The 25,379-nt window shown below is 39.4% G+C and overlaps 1 protein-coding gene across 1 annotated transcript; it reads left to right on the top strand.

Moving 5' to 3' along the window:
• Positions 1-806: 806 nt before the first annotated feature.
• On the top strand, positions 807-25,379 carry CDR2 (cerebellar degeneration related protein 2). The gene is made up of 5 exons (XM_081298348.1): positions 807-1,215; positions 9,772-9,884; positions 20,898-21,046; positions 21,297-21,458; positions 22,937-25,379. The coding sequence occupies exons 1-5, from the start codon at positions 1,137-1,139 to the stop codon at positions 23,799-23,801; spliced, it is 1,368 nt and encodes a 455-aa protein (XP_081154474.1). The 5' UTR covers positions 807-1,136; the 3' UTR covers positions 23,802-25,379.

The following is a 25,379-nucleotide window of genomic DNA, read 5'->3' as shown; positions in this document are numbered from 1 at the left end:
GGCCATCAAGCCTGGGATGCACGCAGCCTCTCCTCTGTAGGTGCAATGGCATGCCCCCAGATCTTAGCTTGTGGTCTACGAATCTTTCAAAAATCGTATGCAAAACTGTGCACTTCTCTCCCCTTAGGGAGACTGCTTCAACCGCCCCCCTCGCCGCCCCCCAGATTCTCAAGCGGGTCGGGTGCCCGTCCTTTTAGAGGGCATAGAACAATTGCCAGTGGCTTGGACGCTAGAGCTCAGATGTCCAGGAGGAAACGGCTAACACTCACAGGGTGTTTTCTCAGCCCTAAACTCCCCCATCGACCCTGAGTCTCTGCGCTTCACCAAGAGAGTCTGGGAGTCAAGGTAAGAGAAGCGCCGGCGGGGCAGCGGACTTCGGGCTATTGGCACCCTCAATGCCTCTCGTTGGCACTAAGGGAGCGGGACAATAACCTCCCACTGCTCGGAGGCCAGAGTCCAGGCAGCTCGAGCCGGCGCAGCTCGTTTTCCACTGACTGGTGGGCGGAACACCCACCACAGACGCCGCGGAGGCCGCCGCCGCTGCCTCCACACCGGAACCCCGAGCGCACTCTCAAGAGAGACACAACGCAGGCGAGGGGGCGGGGCCTTCGGCCTCACCCCTTCTCCTTTTCCCCGCCTTCTTTGTTTCTTCCGAAGCCACCATTGGCTGACTGCCCTCGGGACCGGGCGAGCCGAGGACCTACAATGAAAGGCGATTGGGCAAGGTTGCTGCCGCTCGGCCAGCAGCCCGCTCGCGATTGGTCAAGAAGCCGCCGGGGGTTTGAATCGCATCCCCGGTCGGGGAGGGTTCTGCCAAAGTGCCACGTTGGGCCGGGCTGCGGCGTGAGGAGCCGGCTCTGGGCGCCAACCGGGGCGCTCGCGCCGGGGCGCCGGCCGTTGGGGCCGTTGGGCGGCGTGAGAGGAGTCGGGAAGCGGTGGACGGCGAGCTCTGCGGGCCGCCGCGGCGGCGGTCAGCGAGTAGCTGTGGTGAGGCGGCGCGGCGGAGCCTGGGCGGAGGCGCGTCCCGCCCGAGGGCGGCTCTGGCTGAGGGCGGCGGGACCGGGGAACAGCCCGGGGCAGCGGCTGAGGCGGGACGGCGGCGGCGGGGGACGCTGCCCCTGGAATCCCCGGCAGACATGCTGGCGGAAAACCTGGTGGAGGAGTTTGAGATGAAAGAGGACGAGCCGTGGTACGACCACCGGGACCTGCAGCAAGGTGAGGGCGAGGTCGCCCCGCGGGTGGGCAAGTGGCCCGGCGGGGGGGGGGCGGGGATTGCTGGTGCGAAACTGTTAGAAAGTTGCCTTCGCTCGCGGTCGGGGATGCCGAAGCCGGGAAGGTACCGCGCTCACCTGGCGGCGGGGCCCGCCCATCTCGCCCGCAGGAAGCGTCTGCGCCGGGCCCACGGCCCTGCTAATGCGCAGCTCTAATAAAGATCGCCGGGGAGCGTTGAGTGAGAAATCCACGCCAGGCACTGCTTGGAACGCTTTCCATGGATTAACCGATTTAATCCTCGCCGCATTCCTCCGAGGCGGAGAGGGGTGAACCAGTGTGCCCCCTCTAGCTGGCAGAGCCAAGGAAGCCGCCCCTTAGGCTGCCGACCCCGCCGCCGCCTCCTCTGAGAATCCTAACAGCGCCCTTAATGGCCAGCACAGAGTGGGAGCTGCCGTAGGTGGCGGCGGTAGAATTGCTGTACCGCAGGCGCTCTGCCAAGCCCTTTGCACACCTACTGTCCTTTTAATCCGCATCTTCACTCTGAGTACCCTTTGTTATTCCATTTCCAGACGAGGAAAGCGGAGGCTAAAGGGTTAAGGGGCTTTCCTGAAGCCAAAGATGGAAACAGGTGTTTTTAAACCCACAAACTCAGAATGGGGAATCATAGTTAAGTGTTCAAACCCTCTCTTCTCCTGGCCATCCCAGTTTCCAGCTTTTTCAGTTATTACCGTGTTTTTTGTTTTAATTGCTTTATGTGTAGTTCAGCAGATGCCAGATGTGCACGTGGATTTCTTGTTGTTGGTATCTCCAGAGGACAGTCTTAGAGCAGACCTCGATTTAGAGCCAGATTTTTTTTTTTTTGGCATATTAATAACAGAAGTTTGCAGTTGGAGAACATTTTTTATGTGTTAGACACTCATAGGCCGTTTACACAGATGCTCATTTAATCCTCCTTACAACACTAGATGCTGTTAGGAGATTCTAATACTAGTTAACTGGTAGAAGTAGATAGTGTTGGGGGAGGTAGAGTTTCACTTCAAATTCCAGAGCAAACGTTCTTAACCAGTATACTGAATAATCCTCACGATTTTTTTTCATGCATCTTCTGTTTGTGCAGTTCTCTGTAAACAATTATGTCATCTCTAAGCTTTCAGTGAAAACATCTCATTTACTTGCATATTAAATTATTATGATGCTTGTTCATGCTACCACTGATAGACTTGAAAAAACCCAAGTACCTTTTTAGGGAAAAGATGATTTCTTAAATTGATATTCAGTGATTTAAAGTGGTTCACCATTATGCTTATATAGTCTAGCTATTAGCAGTTGCAACACAATATTTGCCATCATTTTCTGTATGCCTCAAAGACAAATTCATCATATATTTCAACGACTGTAGTTTTGGTTTGCCCCATAAGGATTGATGGCCTACTTTGATACTTTAAGATTAATGAGGCAACTTCATGCAATTGCAATAGTTCCCTGTAATAAATCAAGCAGTTTGTATAATCAAAGCTAGATATTTTTTTTCCTGTGTATAAGAAGCATACATAATTTTTAAGGATAGGCTTTTTTTTAATCTCCCACAATTAGCTGATAGTTAGCTCATCATAATAGAAGCTTGATTGTAATATTGGCTGACTAAACTAAAGCACTCATACAGGATTACTGTTTTCATGGCTCTCTTCCATTAAGGTGCTTTAATCCACACTGCACTCTCCTTTGTGGGAGGTTATCAGAAACAACCAGTTACTGTTTCAATCAACTAAGAAGCAAGTACACAAGTACAACACATTGGGCTTCCATGTGGAATTCTCCTTAATCTCTGATCAAAATAAAGTCATCAGAGCTTTAAATTTAACAAGCCTTAAAGAACCTCTGAACCTCTTAACTGCTGATTTGCATTTGGAATTTGTTCTGCACTTTTCAAAAGATTTTTACATCCATTATCACAATGGTATTTTGACATGACACTCAACTAAATGGGGTAGGAATAGAAGATGGGAAATTCCAACAATCAAAACTTGTGAATATGGCCTATGAAAGAATGAATACTGCAGTGTGGATAAAAGGATATCTTTCCCCCACTGAACTTTTTATGTGATGCATAGAATCAAACCCAGGGCCTTACTTGTGCTAAGAAATGTTCTACCACCCAGTTAACCCCCAGCTAGAACTGAATTTCTAACAGATTTCAAATCTTGTTCATTTCTCAAAAATTTATTTTCTGTTCTATGTCAGATATTAATCTAGGCACTGGGGCCAATGGTGCCTAGATAGGTAGACAGGATTCCTAATCTCATGAAGTTGATAATCTTTCTAGGAATCTATAGAAGCCTGTTGATGCTGCCTTGTGCTGTGTGCCCACTATGGTGCCTGGCACATTATAGGTCATCAATAGATGTTTGTTACTGAGTAAAGTTTGGGAGCAACTCTGTCCCGTGATACAAATCAATTAAGCAGGTCTAATGGGATCTTATCTGTAGACATCTGTTTTTTTATAATCCTGTTAATTTAGGCTTATTTGGAGTGGCTTAAAACAATGTTTAAAGGTCCTGTTCTCAAAGCCTTAACCATTACTAAATTTTTTACCTTTACAATGGAAGCCATTACCTAATAGATTGAGTCCTCCTTGTATCAAAGTTTTCTAGAGCATTTTTATTTAAATTAAAACTGCAGAAAAATTCTAAACTCGGTAGACTCTTGTCTCCTGTTCATACCTTATTAGAAACATGTAAAGCTGAGTATAGGGAAAAGGAGAAACCCCTTTGCTTTCAAAACACTTGGATAGAGAGACTAGTTTTTGTCAGAGGGCTGGGTTGGCACAGTGGGAATACTGACAATAATCTCTGTGGGTATGATCTTTTCTGGGACAGCAGGAACCTTCTGTGTAGGTAATGATGGTGTTTTCTTTGAAATGGGCCCCTGTGAACCAGGTGGAAAGACATCAGAGACTGATTTTTCATTTAGACCAACTGCCATTATAATTGTCCTTTGGTGAAGCTCTGGCAAGTTAGAATAAGGGTTAGGTTTCTAGTATGTAGATCAGCAAATGACATCTTAGTTTAAAGGAATCCAAAAATTTCTTTTCAAGATGAGTAACATCTTCCTTATGTGCACCTAATTCGCTGAATCACAGTTTGGAGGGTCATTAAAACTGGCACCATCATTTCTCTTGATGTTTATATTCAGGTTTTTGTGTTCCCAATTATAGTAACGTTGACAACAGGAGTTAAACAGAAGCGTCACCAAGTGACGCATTTGACTTTGTAATGGGAAAAGCTTTCAGCTCTAATGTTATTGAATTACTGCTACAGACTACAGCTAACCTGGGAATATGTTGTTCCTCTTTTTTTTTTTTTTTTTTTTAAGGAACTAAAATAAAGCTGGGCACTGTGGCACACTCCTGTAATCCCAGCCACTCAAGGCTGAGGCTGGAGGAGCACAAGCTCAAGGCTAGCCTCAGAAAGTTAGCAAGCCCTGTATCAAAATTTTTAAAAAAAATCAAAAGGACTGGGGATGTAGCTCAGTGGTAAAGGGCCTCTGGATTCAACCCCCAGTATGGAAACAGAGAGAAAGAAAGAAACTTAAGTAAAATGGGGAAATATACTAACAGTGGGACTTAAAATATTTCAAAATTCTGGAAGAAAGGTCTTTTTACCCCTCCCCCCCCCAAAAAAAAAAGAAAGAAAAATTCACTCAGCTGCTTGTGCTAATTTTTTCTCAAGGCTCAGAGCTGAGTGAATATCTATTTACAGCTAACAGTTTACACCACTAAGATAGAATATTATCTGCAAAAACTGATTAGTAAAAGAATATCAAACATATGAAGGTATTGATAGTGTTGCAATTCTCAAGCATGCCATAAATCTGATATTTTTAGTGTCTGCCTAAACCAGGCCAGTTCAATAGGATTTAGAAAAGAGAATGAAAATCCTCATCATAAAATACAAATGAACAGGTGTGCAAGGCTTTGAAACTATATTGTTCCTTGTGTGTGTGTGTGTGTGTGTGTGTGCGCGCGCGCGCGTGCGCGCATGCCTTAATTAAAAATATAAATAAAGGACATTCCATATTCTCCTATTCCCTCTACTAGTTATTTAGAAAACCTTGGGCTTATTGCCAGCTTTTGGCTCCTTTTGGTTATGGAAGCCAGATGCTACACAACAGGAAACAAACTTTTTTTAAAGACCAGAAAAAAAAAAAACAAAACCCTCCAACGTCTTTAAACTAACAGATGAAGTAATGTCCTATTATACAGTGTGACTTCACAGATGCTTTTCTTGTAGTTGAGACTTGCTAGAATTCTAAACATCCTATGAAATATTTAGGAGACTTTGAGACTTCAGGTTACTAAACCAGTTGGGTGTATTGTTTAACTGAAAATAAGGATCGAGATAAGGACAAGTCTCAAATTCTTTTTTCTTTGTTATTTACTAAAGAGTACTTGGCCTCTGATTCTGTGATGGAGGGAAGATGTCCTTAGCTGCTATTAAGTAAAATAAGCAGTTTCATAATTGAATGAAAAGTGGCTGATGCAGATCTCAATTGATTTGGAAGAGGTTTCTTTCAGCTCGGTTTTTGATTGCTAGTTAAGAACATTCTTGGTGAGTCTCTGATCCTTCCCAGTGAGAAATTATCACTTTTCAACAGGCCAGAAGGAAAGACTTAAATAATGCTTAGGTAATGCTTTGATGCTTTCTCTTAATATATTGTGATGGTTTCTTTGTGGGTCTATGTATACACATTGCACACTCTGAGCATAGAATAATTATTTCATCCTCAGCCATACGTGGTTCTTTTGCATTTCATGGTAACAAGATATTAACTTGCCTGGGGCTGTATATGCTTTTCACTAGCAGAGAGGGCAATAAATATCCAAATTGTTGAACTCTAGTGTCTCATTGCCATTGTGAAAACAAGTAAACAAGACTAAGTCCCTCAACTAGGGAAATTTGTATCATCCATCCATCCATCCATCCATCTGCCTATGTATCTATGTATCTGTAGTCTTAGCTGTAGTTGGACACAATACCTTTATTCTATTTTTATGTGGTGTTGAGGATCAAACCCTGTGCCCTGCGCATGCTAGGTTAGCGCTCTACCGCTGAACCACAACCCTAGCCCCTGTATCATCTATCTTAAAGGAATATGTGTAACTCCCTTTCATTAGCCTTAAAACTGTGCAGATGTGGATGATAGAGAATCTTGATGAGAGGAAATTAGAACCTGTTGACTGAGTAACTTCTGTCTTACCTGTGACTTACTGTATGGATTTATTTGATCACGTCATTTAAGAGCTTTGTGCTTCAGGGTGTCTCATCTTAAAAACTGGGTGACATGCCTTGTAAAGATAAAAAGTTTAGTGGTACATGCCTGTGATGCCAGCAGCTCAGGAGGCTGAGGCTGGAGGAGCACAAGTTCAAAGCTAGTCTCAGTAATTTAGCGAGACCTTTTCTCAAAAGGAAAAATAAAACAGGCTGGGGATGTGGCTTGGAGGTTAAATGCCCCTGGGTTCAATCCCTGGTACAAAAAAAAAAAGTTTATAAACATTCTTGTTAATACAAACCCAGGGCCTCATGAACACTAGGCAAATGCTCTATTACTGAGCTACATCCCCAGCCCTGAGGTCTTAATGTAATAATAGTAACAGACATTTTAAACATTGTTAATATCGAAATCATAAGAGACTGTATTTTAGACCTGTCTACCAATATTGTTTTGTCTAAAATGGTGTAAAATGTTTTACAATGAGTTGGAGTGATGTGTGGTAAATGTTATTGCTTTGAATTTTCCCACTGAAATCCAAACAAGTAGAATATCAATTATGCACTCAGGTGAACATTACTAGGTAACAAAGTTGTAACTTTTCTGTTACCAATATTCTAGGTTAAATCTTAGTAGTAATGGGTAGATGTCAACCTTTAAAAATTCAGTTTAAATTCACATGAGGTTCCCTGTTTTCATAGTAAATATTTGTTCATAGTAAATACATTTTGCTTGGCATGTAGGCACATGCTCCAACTACCTGGAGGCTGAGGTAGGAGGATCATAAGTTCAAGGCCAGCCTGAGAAACTTAGCAAGACCCTGTCTCAAAATAAAAGTGAAAGGGCTGGGGATGTAACTCCATGAAATCATTCTTGCCTAGCTTGCACAAGGCCCTGGGTTCAATCCCCAGTACCACAAAAACAAAACAACTAGATATACACATGTACACATTTTGATATAATTGAAATGACTTTCCATCATACCTAGAATAAGATTCAAAATTTCTCTACTATGGCCTATAAAATCCTATCTGATCTGATTTCTGCCTTGTTTCTCCCACTCCATCTCTCATGTTCTTCCATTAGCTTCCCCCTACTGGCTGCTTGGCCAAGTGCTTTCTTAGCTCTTGCATGGTGACTTCTTCATCTTTCAAGCTGTAGCTGTTTCCTCAGAGAGATCCATCTTGTGACCTCCTGCTCTAAATTGTCTCTTTGTCCAGCTCAGCAACTTAGCAAAGCCCTAAGCAATTTAGTAAGACCCTGTCTCAAAATAAAAAATAAAAAGGACTGGGGATGTACTGGGTTCAATCCCCAGTACCCCCACCCTCTGCAATAAATCAATAAGGCCTTTGTTATAACCAAATTGAGGGGTTTCCCCCACTTATATCTCTTATACTCCATATCACATTGGTCAACAAATCCTGATAGCTTTACTTTTAAAACGTGTCAGAACCTTGCTCCTTCTTCCCATCTCCATCTCTGCTACCTAGTGCAGGTCACCATCATCTCTCGTACAGTTGATTGCTTCATTTTTCTGTCACTATGCTTCTACCTTTGTCCCTTTTGTTTACACAGCAGCCAGAGTGATCTTGTCATACCTCTGCTGGGTTCCATCACATTTGAGGTAATAGCCAAATCTTGACCTCCCTAGTAAGGTCCTATGCAAGTGAGTCAACCTTCGGGCCTCTCTGATTTGACTCCCCACCTTCTACACACATTCTGTTCAGCTTCCTTGGCTTCCTTAATATCTCCAATCAGCCTTCCTCCCAGGGTCTTTGCCCTTGTTTGCCTCTGCCTGGAATGTTGTTCATCTAGATAGATCTGTGTAGGTCATTTATTCAGTTCCTTCATATCTTGATTGGAATGTCACCCTTGTCATGTTTTTAAAATTCAACAACTTATCTACACTCCTCCTGTAACCCTTCCTTGCTTTATATGTTCTCTTTAGCACTTATTCTCTTTATTATATATTTTATGACATTTTTTTGCTATTGGGAAAAATAAGGATATAAGCTCCATGAGGGTAGGGAATTTTTTATCTGAGTTCCTAGTAGCCCTAGTGCCTAGAATGTATTGTCTGATGTTATTGAATGTCAGTATGTATGAATGAATGGTATTTATCACAAGTTTGTAAATTTAGTAATTTTTTGCTGTCTGCCTTCCCCCATTAATCTGGGAATGTCAACAAAAAGCAGGAACTTCATCCATTTTATGCACTTTTCTAGAGCCAGAGTTTTAATGGTGCCTAGCAACAAAAGCACTGATTTGTAAATCATTGGATACTAATTGGTAATATTTTGCCTGTGTATTATAGCACAGTTTGTAAAGTACTTCCTTACTTCATTTGATTTTCACAATCTTATCTTGACAAAAGAGTCATTGCTTTAATAACTCTGAAGAAAATTATATGTAGTGACTGATAAAGTCACCATCTTAAAGTGTTCTGGTAAAGTGTAGTCAGAATTGGACCTCAGACCTTCCTACTCAGAGTTCAGTACATTTTCCACTATATCAAAGGAGACTGGCCATAAAATTTACTATGCAGATAAGTATTTCAGTTACCTGTGTTAAAAATGGTGTCTTTTTTTATTACTAAGTTTTAATTTCTGGGGTTATGTATAATATAAACAAATCCTATCTTATGTACATATATGCCTAAGAAAAAATACAGTTGGAAATTAAGCTTAAAGTAATATATAGTTATATGCTAAATGGAAGTATGAATCAAAAAATATCTTGCTGCTTGCTTAGCTGGTTTGCACAACTTGGAGAAGGACATGAAAGAAGTAGAGAGAGACAGACCTGGGGCAATTTTCTCACTGATACTGTATTTTTCTTTTTTACTTAATTTTTAGTCCCACTAGGAGTCCAGGATATATAACAAATTTTATTTACAGCAGCCAGATTCATTAGAATTTAGAAATCACTGAAAGATCTGTCTGTATGTTGACTCAAGGGTCCATCCAAAAAAGTAGACTGTCAGTCTATTTCACTTGCAAATAATTATAATTTTAGAAGTCACAATGCTGAAAATCATCCCCAAATTAATAACTACATCTCCATAAAGTAGATTGCTATTTTTTCATGTCATCTAAGTAATTCAAGTATGTGATAGTACTTCACTGACTAAAGATCCCAGTTCAAGTAATTTTAAGTAGAACTTGGTTTTCTTTGGGCCATTCTATGTTGATCTGACTTGTATGTATTGGTTCATTCTTATTTTAAGGACTGGTTTATATAAAATGTTGAAGTGAGTTCATTTGTATTTCTGTGATTTATTTGTTGTGCTAGATCTCCAACTTGCTGCTGAGCTTGGGAAGACATTACTGGATCGGAACACAGAATTGGAAGATTCTCTTCAGCAGATGTACACAACCAATCAGGAGCAGTTACAGGAAATTGAGGTAATGTCCTCAGTGGGAGAATTGCATTTTGATGTGTAGAAATCACATACTCCTACGCTAATGCTTGCAATTAGAAGTACAATATTCTAAGGTAGATTCTTTTTTGAGAATAAAAACCATCAGAAAGGTGGAGACTTGATTTCTACTTTCTTTAGGTTTTCCCAGTACATAAGTATGTGATTTTCATCTTGCTGTACACTTAGTGAAGTGAACCCAAAATTTACTAATATGTAAAGCAAAAAAAAATACGTAAGTCTTTGTGTAATTGGGAGAGGATGCCTGTTGATTATATTACAAACACACTGCTTTCTGATTTAACTTATTAAGTTCCAAGCTTTCAATAGGTACCCATTATCAAGCTTAAGAGAGAAAACTATCCATACTGTTGGAAGTTCCCTATATACCCACTCTTTGGTGACCTCTCACTTCCTCCAAACATCATTCCAAATTTGGATTTAGGTGTTCAAAAATTATAGTACCTGATTTCATAATGTATCAAAGAATCATAAAGTATATGTTTCTTTCTCCTTGCTGTTATCTTGATTTTACTTATATTTTTGGTGGATTTCATTAAAATATTACTTTTTGCCTAACTTAAACTTAAGATGAAAGATGCTAGACTAAGGCTTTAAAATGGAAGGTGCTATGACCTTATAAATGTTCCCATTAAAGAAGCCTAGTTATATGTAGGCCACTTGACTATAAAGAAGATAATTGTTGCTATTAAACCAGTAATTGCCCCATCAGAACAACTTTCTTCATACCCCAAACTTCCACCTACCCCCCAAAAAGCTTCACACTTAAATTCAATTATAACTCATTTTCCTCAGCTTGGTACAGTAGACCCAGAACTCTTGAGTCTATCAGTAGCAAGATATAAAAGACTCCATAATAGTGACACAATTCATTATAATTAGTACTTTCTAGCTCCAATTATAATTCTAGGGAAGGATAATTTGTAAAGATTTTTGAACTCACCCCGCACCATTTTTAGCATATCCTACATTAAAAACAGAACAGCCAGGTGCAGTGGCACATACCTGTAATCCGGCGGCTCTGGAGGCTAAGGCAGGAGAACTGTGAGTTCAAAGCCAGCCTCAGCAAAAGCAAGGCACTAAGCAACTCAGTGAGACCCTGTCTCTAAATAAAATACAAAATAGGACTGGGGACGTGGCTCAGTGGTTGAGTGCCCCTAAGTTCAATCCCTGGTACCAAAAATAAATAAATAAATAAATAAATAAATAAATAAATAAATAAATAAGAACATAAAATATGCTGTACCCTAAATTGAATTTAACAACTTATAGTTTGTCAGAAACCTAAAGATACAGGAAAACCAGGTATTTTAAAACTGTTAAACTAGCCAAGTGTTACATGTAGTCAAGGAAATCTTTTCCTGTTCTGTTTTTTTTTTTTTTTTAATATCTTTATTTTTATGTGGTGCTGAGGAACCCAGTGCCTCACGCATGCCAGGCAAGCGCATTAAACCTTGTCTTTCAACTCTTTGAAAGATTTCCTGGAGCAACGTAGACTGTTATACACTGTGAGATACATTTATTTGTACTTGGATAGAAACATAGTCTCAATATATTGTGTTAATGTCTCCTATGAACATATCAATGAAATTCTAAAACTGATACTTATTTTAACATATCTCCCAAGGATAGATGAAAGAAGTCCAGATATTTGTGTAATTGGGAGAGGATGCCTATTGGTTATATTACAAACACATTGCTTTGTGATTTAACTCATTAAGTTACAGGCTTTCAATTCTGTGAATATTTCAGTAAAATTGACAGGTACATTAAAATAAGTTGGAAATCATAACCTAGAGTTTACATATATTATATTAATAGTATATATAATATGTAACTGTTATGTATTATATACTTTATATGAGCTTTTATAGGTGTTCTGCCTCTGGGGCCATTGGAGAAAATAGATTTAAGTTGTCTTTCTACCTTTTCTGTGGTATTGAGGATTAGGCAGTTAAGACAGATTGTTTACATTCTGACAGAATCCAAAGATCTTTGAGATTCTTCAAATCTTCCATCTAATGTCATTCATAAAATGTTTCAAAGCATAATGGAAATGAAGTATACAGTTCAGATTTTAATGTTAAATATATAATTAAATATTCAAACAAATTTAGTTTAGAAACACTTTGATGAGACAAAACAGGATGTGGTCCACTGGTTCATAACTTTAAGCATTGAAGAATTTGGTGTTCTTTATCCAAAACTGGTTTGGGCTAAGAACAGTTACTGTCGTAGAGTTCTTCACTGCTATTATGGCTGGCTGGCTTTTCTTTTCTTTTTTCTTTCTTTCTTTAAATCTCTTCATAAAAATAAATAGGGATGGGACAAAACAGGGAAATGAGATGGGAGCAGTACTGACAAAGCCCACTTGTCAGGAGGGACTCCCATAGTCTGTGTTTCTGCCTGCTTATGCATATCCAAGCCCAGAAGACTTATGTACAGATCACAAATAGACTTCTGAGAGGGTTCTCTCTAGTAACCTAAAACAAAGGATGTAAAAGTAGCCAGTCAGCCAAAGAGCCTGATTCCCTGCTTAAATGTGACCCCTGCATTATGTACCTCTTTTCATTGCAACCTTCAGGAAACCCCTTTAAATATTTTATAAGGACTTTTCCTTAATTTAAACTTCATCAATTTTTTTCTCTTTGCTTAAAACTTTTTAGTAGAATATACAGACAGAAAAAGAACACAAATCCTAAGTATAGTTTGATAAATTTTCATAAGATTGGGGCTAGGGTTGTGGCTCAGTGGTAGAGTGCCTGCCTCACACATGTGAGGCACGGGGTTCCATCCTCAGCACCACATAAAAATGAATAAACAAAATAAAGAAGAAAACAAATTTTTTTCATAAAGTAAATAGCCAGCATCCAGATGAGGAGAGCATTATCAGCCTGTCCAGGCACCACCCTACCAGCAGTATCCTAACACTGACATCCTAGATAAGTTTAGCATGTTTTTGAACTTTTACAGAAATGGAATCACTTGTACGAGTGGTAAACTAACCTTTTATTTTACTTACTTGGTGCTGGGATTGAACACAAGGCCTGATGCCATAATCATACATTCTACCAATGAGCTACATTCCTAATCCTAAACTAACTTTTTAGAATGTACTGGTATTTCCTCATTAATAAATGATAATTATTTAAATTTAGAGTAGTATAGTTGAAAACCAAAAAGTCAGCTCTTATATCCCACCACCTAGAAGAATTTAAATTGAGACAAATGGTCCAGAAACAAACTAGTCAGAGTGAATAAAGAGTTGTCAGTGCATAACTGATGAAAATACTACATAAAATCCGAAACTCAGCCTTGCACAATGGTGTATGCCTGTAATCCCAGCAGCTCAGGAGGCTGAGGCAGGAGGATTTTGAGTTCAAAGCCAACCTTAGCAAGACCCTGTCTCTAAATAAAATATTTTAAAAGACTGGGGATGTGACTCAGTGGTTAAGCCACACTGGATTCAATCCCTGAAGTAAGTAAGTAAATAAATAAATAAATATTGAATGAAATTCCAAATTCTTGATTTATTATGACAGTAGATAAATGACTGGGAAACTGCCAAAGGCTGTTTTGTAATACTACCACAAATATTCATGCAAAACCTATTTGTGACTTTCAAATAATTCTCATCAAAAATGATCAGTACTTTTGATAGGTGTAGCTTAAAAAGCTGTTGAAAGAAATAGTTCCATTGGCTTCAGAGAAGTCTGGAACCTGTCACTTTTATTCAGTGCTAATTTCTATTTTTTTTTAAGAGCCTAGAGCAATGTTTTTTTGTTTTCTTTTTTTTTTAATGGGAGAGAGAAGCTGTGGAGAGTAGTAGGATCTGACACAGTCTTTGCTACCATCACACAAGCCTTCTATGGAATTTTAAAGCATTTTGTGCTTTTTTTTTTTAATCAGTATTCTACTGTATTTTATGCTTATTTCTTGACTTATTTTATCCCCCCTTCCACCATTTCTCTTTGCAACAATAAAAACATTGCTGTGTTTATTCATGGTCTTTCACACATAGTAGGTAACCAATAAATACTTGTAGAAATTTAACAGATAAACTGTCTATAGTGCTGGGATTATAACTCAGTGGTAGAGCGCTCGCCTAGCACTGGTGAGGCACTGGGTTCGATCCTCAGCACCATATATAAATAAAATAAAGGTATAAAAAAAACCATTAACACATTTTTTATATTTATTTTTTGTTGTAGTTGAACACAATACCTTTATTTGTTTTTATGTGGTGCTGAGGATTGAACCCAGGGCCTCGTGCTTGCTAGGCAAGCGCACTATCACTGAGCCACAACACCAGCCCAAAGGTTAACACATTTTTTAAAAAAGTTTATAAGGCTCTTTGAATAATTAGGAGAATTGCTTATTTAAATAAGAGATTTGTTTATTTACTTATGCATGCTGGGGATTAAATCCAGGGCCTCACTCACACTAGGCAAGTACTGTACCATCAAGCTATACCCCAGCTGTCTACCTCTGGAGATTGTAAAAGAGGTGGAAGGAGCTCTGGCCTGGATGTTAGGAGATTGAGGTGTACACCTCAATTTTATTTGCAGATAGCTAGAGAATTTAGCCATGTAAATTGCTTCTCAGATCTGTTTACTCCATTGTGGAATGTGATAATAATGTTTATACTACATTGATACGTAGTTGTTCTAAGGGGATGAGTTTATGCAAGTGATATATTTTAGACAATGCAAGTTGTGCATAGTTTATTTATACCCATGTACTAAGAATTTTTATAATGAAAGAATCTTAATTCTGAAAAAAAATAAATCCTCTTGAATTACTGGAGAGATCTTTAAAGCAAGCCAAGCTTTTAATAGAATTATAGGTGACTTTGATTTTTACAGTCATGCCCTCCCCACCCCAAATTTCCTACAGGGAAAATATATTAATCAGAGGAAAGAGGCTTTTCAAAGGTAATAGGAAATTTTTTTTGTTATTATGGAAAATAATTTTGATGCTAAATTCAGAGGATTTGGGCTGTAATCCTTCATTTAAGTATAATCCCAACACTGCTGGAAAGCCAAATTTCCATTTTGTTTCATTCCATGTGTGTTTTTAGTTTAGGTTGTGTGTGTCTACCTTGGCAGTCCAGGTTAGGGTTTTGCAATTGCAAAGAGGTGTTAAATAATCCTGCTGGCCTTTCTTTTCTATTGGCTTACCTCAATAATAAAAGTGGCTTGGGGCTGGGGATGTGGCTCAAGCGGTAGCGCACTCTCGCCTGGCATGCCTGCGGCCCCGGGTTCGATCCTCAGCACGACATACAAAGAAAGATGTTGTGTCCGCCGAGAACTAAAATAAATAAATAAATAAATTCTCTCTCTCTCTCTCTCTCTCTCTCTCTCTCCCCCTCTCTCTCTTAAAAATAATAATAATAATAATAATAAAAGTGGCTTGTTTTGTAGCCTTTGTGCAGGACAAGAACCTTGTTCTCATGATTGGGGTGACTTTCTGTGCAAAGTCCTAGGCAGTGAGACAACCCAAGGCACTTAAACTTTAATATTCTGGCTGTAAATTGTCATTTTTGCCTGCATTTCTGCTGCGCTGTGTCCTTTCTCCACTGTTTTGCTTAAAACGTCTTTTCTTCTGCTATTTAGTATGGAAGTCAAATTCATTTGAGACTGAGTCAGAGATCCTGAATTAAGATCAGATCATCAGAAGCATGTCTGTACCTTGAAGGAATGGTAGGAAATAAGCAAATTAATTTCCTTCCAGATTCGGGCGGGGGGGAACTAATAAAATAATAAACACTAATAAAATAAACACTAATTTAGAGACCAGACCTGAAAGCAGGGCATCTGACTCCATAGAATTAAGAGTTGATATTTGACTTACAACAGGATTTGTTTAGAGATCAAATAATTTTTAAGTTGCTGACCAAATTAGTCAGACTCTTTGTAACATACAACTGAATACTGGAGAAGTGAAAGGCTTTTCTGATTAAGTTTGATGTGTAACATAAGATTAAACTACTGCATCTAAACAAACTCCTTCGCCATTCTTTATCCTCAAACCCAAGTCCTCTGAGACTAAAATATCACAAGTTCTTAATGGTGTCCTTGTGTCTTTATCATGCTTTTTATATCAAATAAGGGGGGCTTTCGATAGTTTTTTTTTAATAGCTGCTTTGTACTTATTTGTACTTATTTGCATATTGACTTGGTAAGGTGAGTCTGTGACTTGGGACCCATGGAGTGGGTGGTAGAATTGTAAATGTCTCCCCTTAGGTTACTGGTAGATATTGTTGCCTTGGGAATAAGCAGAGAAATAATCTGGAAATGGGGAAGGAGGAGAGAATTAGTGACTAATAGGCTCTTTTCCCAAGAGGGCTAAAACCAAAGCCTATCTCAAAATCTTTCAATTAAGACTGAAATGTCATGAGAGATTTGAGAGGTTGTGAATAGAAGTCTAGAAATGCCATTTTGCTAACATTTTTTAGTCACAACTCTGTGTAAGGAATGGACTAGACAGATATACAAGAACCTTTCTTTCTTAGAAAGAAGGTGACATTAGTGAGTAAACAGTTCATCTAATTGTTGGTGTGTTGTTTTGAGGGACTCACGAGGAGTGCTGCTTTAGGCAAGGCAGCCCAGAAGTCTTCTATAAAGATCTTATGTTTGAAAGGAATAACAGAAGTTTTTAAGCTTTTAGTGTGTGTCCCGAAATCCTCTTAACTGCCTTAAGCAATTAAGATTTCTACCATTACTACAGTGTGATATGAAAATACCTGTGATTTCTGTTGGTGATGAAGTCACAAATACTCCCAGTCCTATTAGTGTTTTGTTGCCTCCATTCATATTCGCAGGAAATGCTCAATTTCAATTAGGAATTAGCAAAGTATCTTGTCTTCCCCATCCGTGTTCACAAACCCCTCTTTTATTTGTGGACCCAGACTACTACTACTCCCTGATAGAGGAGCGTGTCCCCTGGGAGAGAGGAGGTTAGGGTAAAGGCCCTAAAGGAGGGAAGAGCTTGCCTTATTGTGGGGCAACTCTTGAAGTTTAATAAAAGCACCCTGAGTGTGAAAGAAAGAATCAATAGCTAAATCAAGCAAATGAAGCTGGAAAAACTGCTTAAGAAAATGTTGCAATTTGATAGACATTAAGTAATTGGTTTTCCTCCTTGGGAATTGTGGTTATGCTAAAATCTAAAGTTTTCTCTCTCAGAAATATAATACTGCCTTGGATTTACTTTAAAATGATCAAGGTTGAAGAGAGTAGAGATGTTATAAGACTATTGGTAATTGTTAAACTAGATTATGGGTATGTGGGAATTTATTAAACAATTCTGCATTTATGTGTATTTGGAGCTATAATAAAAAGTTTTAAAATGTAACAGGTAAGATTAGCCATCTGTAGAAAAGTTAAGGGGCACTCAAAGTAACTAGTTTGTAATTTCAGGGAATTAATGATTATAAGAACACATCAAAAAATTTTTTTAAAGAATATTGTAATGACAACTGAGATTGTGGCTTAGTGGTAGAGTGCTCACCTAGCACATGCAAGGTGCTGGGTTCGATTTTCAGCACCACATAAAAATAAATAAAGGTATTGTGTCCAGCTACAACTAAATATGTATTTTTAAAAATGCTGTAGTGATATAGCTAAAATATATCTTAATGTGAATAACTGCAAGCAAGCTAAGTCCTAAGAAGGAAAATGGTAAGTATTAAGGTTACAAGTCAAAGTTTGGGGCCAGCGATGTAACTCAGTGGTAGAGTGCTTGCTGAGCATATGTGAGGTCCTGGGGTCCATCACCATCACCATGTCTCTGCGTGAAATTAAATCTTCCTGGTGAATCTTAGCATATGTAAAGTGTGAAAACTTTAAAGAAAGATGACACTGGCTAGCTGCCTCTTATTGAGCAATTTTACCATATGCCAGAAACCATGCTGGACTCTACAAATATTAATCTTTATGTACATTCATATAGTAGTATATATGGAGGAGGAAAAATAATCTTTCCTGGACTCCTGAGTTCTTTGTTGGAACAGACCCCTGCAACAAAAGACGGATTAACAAAACAAAAACAACAGAGTTACTAACATGCATATATATATCTTATTTAGCATATTAACAAAGAACAATACATTTTTAGAGAGGCAACTAGATGAAAAAGACTCCAAGGGCAGCAGTTTATGGGAAGGCAAATAAATAATGGACAAAGGCTGACAAAGCTTGTTAATGTAGACTCCTCTGGTGCTGATCTGGCCCATGAAAGTCTAAAGTTGTGTTTAGTGGTTAACCTTTGTTCTGCCTGGTAGGGAGGGAAGGTGGGGATACCCTTTGTATAAATCTGTGTCCTGCTTTTAGGCAGATACAGGAAGGGCAGAGAACTTTCCTGCATCATCTTCTTAATTGCCTTCAGCCCAATAGTCCTTATACCGAAGAGGCATATTGTGGTGTGACAGACACATCCTGGTCCCTCCAAATATATATTTAATCTTATAGCCTTATGAGGTAGTGATAAGGAAACCTCAGAAAAATCAAGTTAACTATTTATAAATGGCAAAGCTGGGCTTCATTTCCAGATCTGACTCAAACCTGGCTCTTAGCTACATACCACTACCTTCAATCAGACACTCTGATCCTGTGCCCACTAAGAGACTTCGGTTCATGAATTGGCTTTTCACATGCCATTTATGTGTTCTACATAGAGTATGTAACTGTTCCAGTCATTGGTAGGATTAGCTACTATTGTAATTTAATAAATTATTGTCTGATTATACAATAACCATTTTAAAGATTGTGAATCCGGGCAAATAATACGTGAGGCTTTATACTCCATATAAAGTAGCTTACAGAATTTCTACAGCTTTGTATGTATATAATTGATATACACACACATAAAATATGCCTGTGAACATGTATATTCCTGTAATTCTGAACATTGTTCCCACTCCAGTTTTCCTCAGGGATTGCATACATATCCTATCAATGACAGGAACCTCCAATGATGTTTTTAACAAGAGAGTAGAATTAAGGACCCAGGGGCTGGGGTTGTGGCTCGGCAGTAGAGTGCTCATCTACCAAGTACGAGGTCCTGGGTTCAATCCTCAGCACCACATAAAAATAAATAAATAACCGTATTGTGTCCAACTACAACTAAAAAATAAATATTTAATAATAAAAAAAAAAGAATTAAGGACCCAGTCCTACAGTTCTGAAAAAGCTTCCCCTATGAGAATTTGAGGTTGATTTTTCAAGGGATCAAAAGAAACTGGTGGAGTTTGAGGCAATAAAGAACACACACAGATTTTCATAGACACTGTGCTGCGTGGGCACTTAACCTCATTTAATCCTCTCAATCTACACTAATAGATTCACAAACCCTCATTATCAGTTCTGAACCCAAAAGACCTGTGAACCTAGATTTTTTTTTAAAGAGAGAATTTTAAAAAAATATTTATTAGTTTTCGGTGGATACCTCTTTATTTTATTTTTATGTGGTGCTGAGGATCGAACCCAGCGCCCTGCGCATGCTAGGCAAGCACGCTACCGCTTGAGCCACACCCCCAGCCCCGAACCTAGATTTTTCACTTAAGTTTGCAGCAAGTTCATTGTAGCAGGTCTTGATCTTAACTGATCCAAGGTTGCTCACAGTCTTTGTACTTTTTGATGCAGAAGTATTAATGCTTGATTCCATGGTCCTGCTCAGCCTCACAGGGGTACTGCAGAAGTGTAATGCATGCACCCCATGTTGTTTTTCTAAAATGCAAAGAATATGCCAAAACACTTTTGGCTCTAAGAGTTTCAGATGAGAAAGCCAAAGTTAAAGAGAGGCTGCGTGGTAGCTCAACACATTGCTCAGTTATGTAACTAGATTTGAGAAGAGACCATAGTCCTGTTCTTTGAAAGAAGTCTACTTACTGGCCCTGGAGGTACTTGAATAGTTCTATAAAATGCCTCAAGAAGATTATGATTCCCTTTGTTGTCATAACCTGGCCATTTAGAAATAAGTCTTAGCAGGACCAAAACAATCTGGTCAGTTTCACAAACAAGGAGGATGACAGTGAGAACACTCAATAGAATTAAAAATAATGGTGGTCATTGAAGCATATTAAACTAAAATTTTCTGGTTAAATTAATGTATTTTCCATTACTTTTTGCCCAGAATGCCTCACTCAGAAAAAAATTGATTTTTTAAGAGAAAATCATCTAATATCCTACACATTAGGCTTTCTTTTTTCTTTTAAGCATGGTATTTTTGTTTGAACTTGGATCTTGCTTTCCAAGCTTTTTCTCCTGAGGGATTATCATATCTCACTATGTTTTCCTTTGGAATATTAATTTTATGCATGTTATGTGCTTTGTAAAATTAGACCAACCTCATGATACATAGGAATACTGGTAGGCATTGAGGGAGTTCAACATATGAAGGATGCTCTGTGTTTGTTTTTTATTAAGTCAGGTTTTTTGTTGTATTTTGTTTTTTTGTAGTGCTGGTGTTTAGAACCCAGGGCCTTATTACACTTGCCAAACAAGCACTCTACCTCTGAGCTATAGCCCCTAAAAACTTCAGTTTGGGGGGGATTTAAAGTATTATGGTATAATACAAATTATACACTTGTCTTTGTCTCTGGTTCCTGGCATATAGTTCTTAAAACCCTTGAAATTTTTGGAGTAGTATGGTAGGCACTGACCAGAGAAACCAACCACGTGATTAGGGGGTTAGAACTATCAGCCCACTCCTCAGCCTCTGAGTCAGGCACCAGTGGCCATTAATTGAGTTGGTCATGCCTGTGACATGAAGCTTTTTGATAAAACTGAAACAAAGCTACAGGAGCTATTGGGTTGGAAAGCACGTGGATGTGCCAGGAGGGTGCTGAGCCCAGAGATAAAGCGCTGCACCAGTCCTCACCCCACACTAATTGGTTTAAGAGAAACAGAGAATTGGGGTTGAAACCCTCCCAGTGTTATATCTGCTTGTGTCACCTTGTTGTAATTATCTTCTCTTACAGTATCTGACCAAGCAGGTGGAGCTTCTACGGCAAATGAATGAACAGCATGCAAAAGTTTACGAACAATTAGATATCACAGCAAGGGAACTGGAAGAAACAAATCAAAAGCTAGTTGCTGAAAGCAAGGCCTCACAACAAAAAATTCTGAGGTAAACTTTCTAGAATCTATAGAGGAAACTCTATAGAGGAGTCATTTTGTCTAAGTTGGAGTAGACATAGCTGTAGAGGGTTTGGGTCAATGTGGGTAAAGTTTAATTTTAATTCTTTTGGGAGAATGAAGATTAACTGTAAGTCTTTTCCAATTAGAAAAGCCCACTTTGCGTGGCTAAAATCTCTCCACTGCTTTTGTCCTTAATATAATATGACAAGGAGTGATTGGCTTCTATGTGTTCCTTTCAGCCTGACTGAAACAATTGAATGTCTACAAACCAACATCGATCACCTCCAGAGCCAAGTGGAGGAGCTGAAGTCATCTGGCCAAGGGAGAAGACAGGGGAAATGTGACCAGGAGAAATCTGCACCCAGCTTCTCCTGTCTGAAGGAACTATATGACCTCCGCCAGTAAGAACCTACTTTTCTGTGGATTTATAAGTTGAAACATCCATGTCATTGACACATCCTGGATTCCAGTAGTTTAAAAAGTACCATTTTGGGGGAATGGCACTTGGCTATTAAACTACCAGTGGTTTGAACAAAACCATTTAAACATACAAATTTGAATTCTTGGGTACTAGTAATTTTATGAAAACTCATTTTGGAAAGTCTCAGGAGCATTTATTTTATTGCCTTTAATGTGTTAAATCTTCATGTAAGATTAGAAATACTTATGATAGAGTACAGATTTTTGAGTTGTATTTTGCCTTAAAGTGAAGGAAAAACATGGGAATTTCAGCAAAACAAAAATCCAGGAGAATATTTTTTTTTGCCTGAAGAAATGCCTTTTATAATTTAGAGTTATGAGTTTAAATCTTTAAGAACTATTTATTCAACACCTGATATGCAGTAAATGCTTTGCCATACATGAGGAATGTGTGGTGCCTTTGTGAGCTTTCATCTTAGTGGAGAGGCAGTCCTGCTATAATTACACAAATAAATACAGTTCCAAGTTGCCCAGGACAGAACAGGAGAGAGACCATTGTTCATTTGGTGGTGGTTCTCCTTGCCTGTCCACCAGATCACCTGTGGAATTTTTTCAAAGTGAAAATAACCAACATTCCCTCAGACCTAAATTAGAGTTTCCAAGTGAAGGTAAAAAGCTGGTTAAAAGTCATAATAACCTTGCCTGAATGTTATGAATTGCTGGAGAGCTTTTAAAACTAACCCTCCAGGTCCAGGTAGCAACCCGCAAGATAAGAATAGATGGGGTGTGGGAGGCAGATGTCAGCTGTGTAGGTGATTTGCTCCACAGCCAAAGGCATGAACCCCCTTGGGCTATTGTATTTCCTAGGAAGGCAGCTGTCATGCTGCTGGTCTTTGGGAACGAATGTTCTGAAGTGTACTTTAAGCCTGGCGTGGTGGCACACATCTGTAGTCCTAGAGGCTCAGGAGGCTGAGGCAGGAGGATTGCAAGTTCAAAGCCAGCCTCAGCAAAAGCAAGGCAGTAAGCAACTCAGCAAGACCTTGTCTCTAAATAAAATACAAAATAGGGCTAGGGGTGTGGCTCAGTAGTCAAGTGCCCCTGACTTGAATCCCCAGTGTCCACCCCCCAAAAAAGGAAAATATAGTACTTTAAAAACGAAAAATAGTCACAAAAATTGTTTGCTTTCATGTGTATTTCCCAGCCTCACAATTTCACTTGAACCTCTACTCTGATTTGAAATAAACTGAATATCAATCATTATCTCCACTAAAGATTTAGTTCAAGGGCTGGTCAGTGATAGAGCACTTACCTCATATGTGTGAGGCACTGGGTTTAATTCTCAGCACCACATATAAATAAATAAAGGTCCATTAATAACTTAGATTTAGTTAAAAAACACCCAGTCTCTTGCATGCTTGGTTGACCTGTGTGCTGTATTCCTTCACCATTTCTCCCCTAGACACTTTGTTTATGACCATGTGTTTGCTGAGAAGATCACTTCCTTGCAAAGTCAGCAAAGCCCTGATGAGGAAGAAAACGAGCACTTGAAAAAGACAGTGACAATGTTGCAGGCCCAGCTGAGTCTAGAGCGACAGAAGCGGATGACCATGGAGGAGGAGTATGGGCTCGTGCTGAAGGAGAACAATGAACTGGAACAGCAGCTGGGGGCCACGGATGCCTACCGGGCGCGGGCGCTGGAGTTGGAGGCTGAGGTGGCAGAGATGCGGCAGATGCTGCAGGCTGAGCATCCTTTTGTGAATGGGGTTGAGAAGCTGGTGCCAGACTCTCTGTTTGTTTCATTCAAAGAGCCCAGCCAGACCCTGCTGGAGGAGTTGTTCCTCACTGTGCCAGAGGCACATAGAAAGCCTCTCAAGCGCAGCTGCAGTGATACGGTCCTTAGCAGCTTGGCAGGGGGTGACATTGTGAAGGGCCACGAGGAGACCTGCATCAGGAGGGCCAAGGCTGTGAAGCAGAGAGGCATCTCCCTTCTGCATGAAGTGGACACTCAATACAGTGCTCTGAAGGTGAAGTATGAAGACCTGCTGAAGAAGTGCCAGCAGGAACAGGACTCTCTGTCCCACAAGGCTGTGCAGACCTCCAGGGCTTTGGCCAAGGACCTGATGGGTGTGAACACCCAGTCTGAATCCAGTGCCAGCAGCTGGGAACCTGCCTCTGTTACCCCAGAGCCCATCAGTTCTCCCAGTACCAGGGCACCACCAGAATACAAAGCACTGTTTAAGGAGATCTTTAATTGCATTGAGAAAAGCAAGCAGGAAATAGATGCACAGAGAACAAAATACCGCTCTCTCACTCCTTATTCCTAAATGAGTCTCCAGCTCTACTACTGACTTACCTGTGTCTTTACCAACCCTCTCCCATTCAGACTTCAGAGCCTGATGTTGCTCATGATATATGCTTCATTGCTTTGCTTATGTAGCAAATTCAGACAGCAAGAAAACTGTTGTCATTTCTACAATTCAGTTCCTTTTTAAGTGTTGTAGGAAATCCCATGATAAATTGGCCTCTGGGCTGGCGCACTCATTAGGCTGCAATTCCTAGAAACACCTTAGAGCCAGTTGAGGGACATCCATGCTCCTGGAGAAATTGGCTTGGAGTTACTGTAGTGGGGGAAAAGGGCAGGGTTGGAACAAAGCTAAGCAATTCCTATTGCCTCCTTGCTCAGCTTCTCAAAACTTTGTAGAAGTCAGGGTTGCCAAACCGAAATATCTTTTGCAAACACTGTTGGATACTGTGAATTCATTTTGGAAGAATGTTCAAGAGAAAGTGGGAGTCTAATCCAGAATAAATGACATTAACAATTCCAAGCCCTCAAGTTTTGTTATATCCATCAATTGAATTGTGACTGACAGATAATCCTAATATATCCAAATCTATCTGAATACCAAATTCAAATGGCAAGCTTTGATCAAAGCTTATTAGTATATGTCCTAGAGGGCTTTCCACCCTCTTTATTCAAATGTTTTACTCAAAGCTACAGCCTTTAGGATAGGTGACTGTGTAAGTCTTTCATTCCTTTCCCAAATTTAAGCTAAAGGAGAAAGATCAAATCCCTTCCGCCCCCAGATGTGGTCTGGCTGGCCAGCTTGCCTGCTAGAGCCACTCCTGCTCAGTTCTTCGAATTCCTGTAAATGGTTTTGACTTGCTGCAGGATTTCCCACCTGCTACTTTACTAAGCAGTGTTGATGTTCTAACTGTGGAAATACACTTACTCTCATTTGCATACTTTTAATTTAAAACTATTTAAGAGAACCGAGGTTCTGATTATTGTATATATTTTTCTAAAAGCCAAATAAAGCTACCTGTGAAAATGATCTACTGCTTATTTTAAGACAGGGTCTCACTAAGTTGCTCAGGGCCTTGATAAGTTGCTGAGGCTGACCTCAAACTTGTGATCCTCCTGCCCCAGCCTACTGAGTTACTGGGATTACAGGCATGTGCCATCACACCCAACTAATAGTACAAATTCTGCTCATTTGTTGCTCATTGTTCATTAAAATTATGTGATTGAAAAAAATTTTTCAAATTTATATACTCTCTAATTTGTACTGTTTCTAAAATGTCTGGCTTGATTCTGAATTAATAACATTTGACTAATTGACAATATTTTTTCATAAGTACATATATTTTGTGATTTTTTGAAAATCATAACAGCAAAATATTTAAACAAATTTTTGATATCATATAGAAAATATGTAACAAAGCATATCTTTACCCAATTCTTGCATTATCAAGTAGTAAAAAAATTTAAGTATTCTGAGACTAAATAGTATGAACCTATATTGACATCATTAAGATATTAATTAACACTAGGAAAATAGAAAACATACCTTACCCCCCGTAGTCATATAAACTGGGTTGCTTGTAGGTCAAAAATTTTTTCC

Source organism: Spermophilus citellus (genome assembly GCF_964194105.1).
Source record: "Spermophilus citellus genome assembly, chromosome: 6".
Lineage (NCBI taxonomy): Eukaryota > Metazoa > Chordata > Mammalia > Rodentia > Sciuridae > Spermophilus > Spermophilus citellus.
The sequence above is the reverse complement of the archived record's forward strand: the minus strand, read 5'-3'. Positions and strand labels throughout refer to the sequence as shown.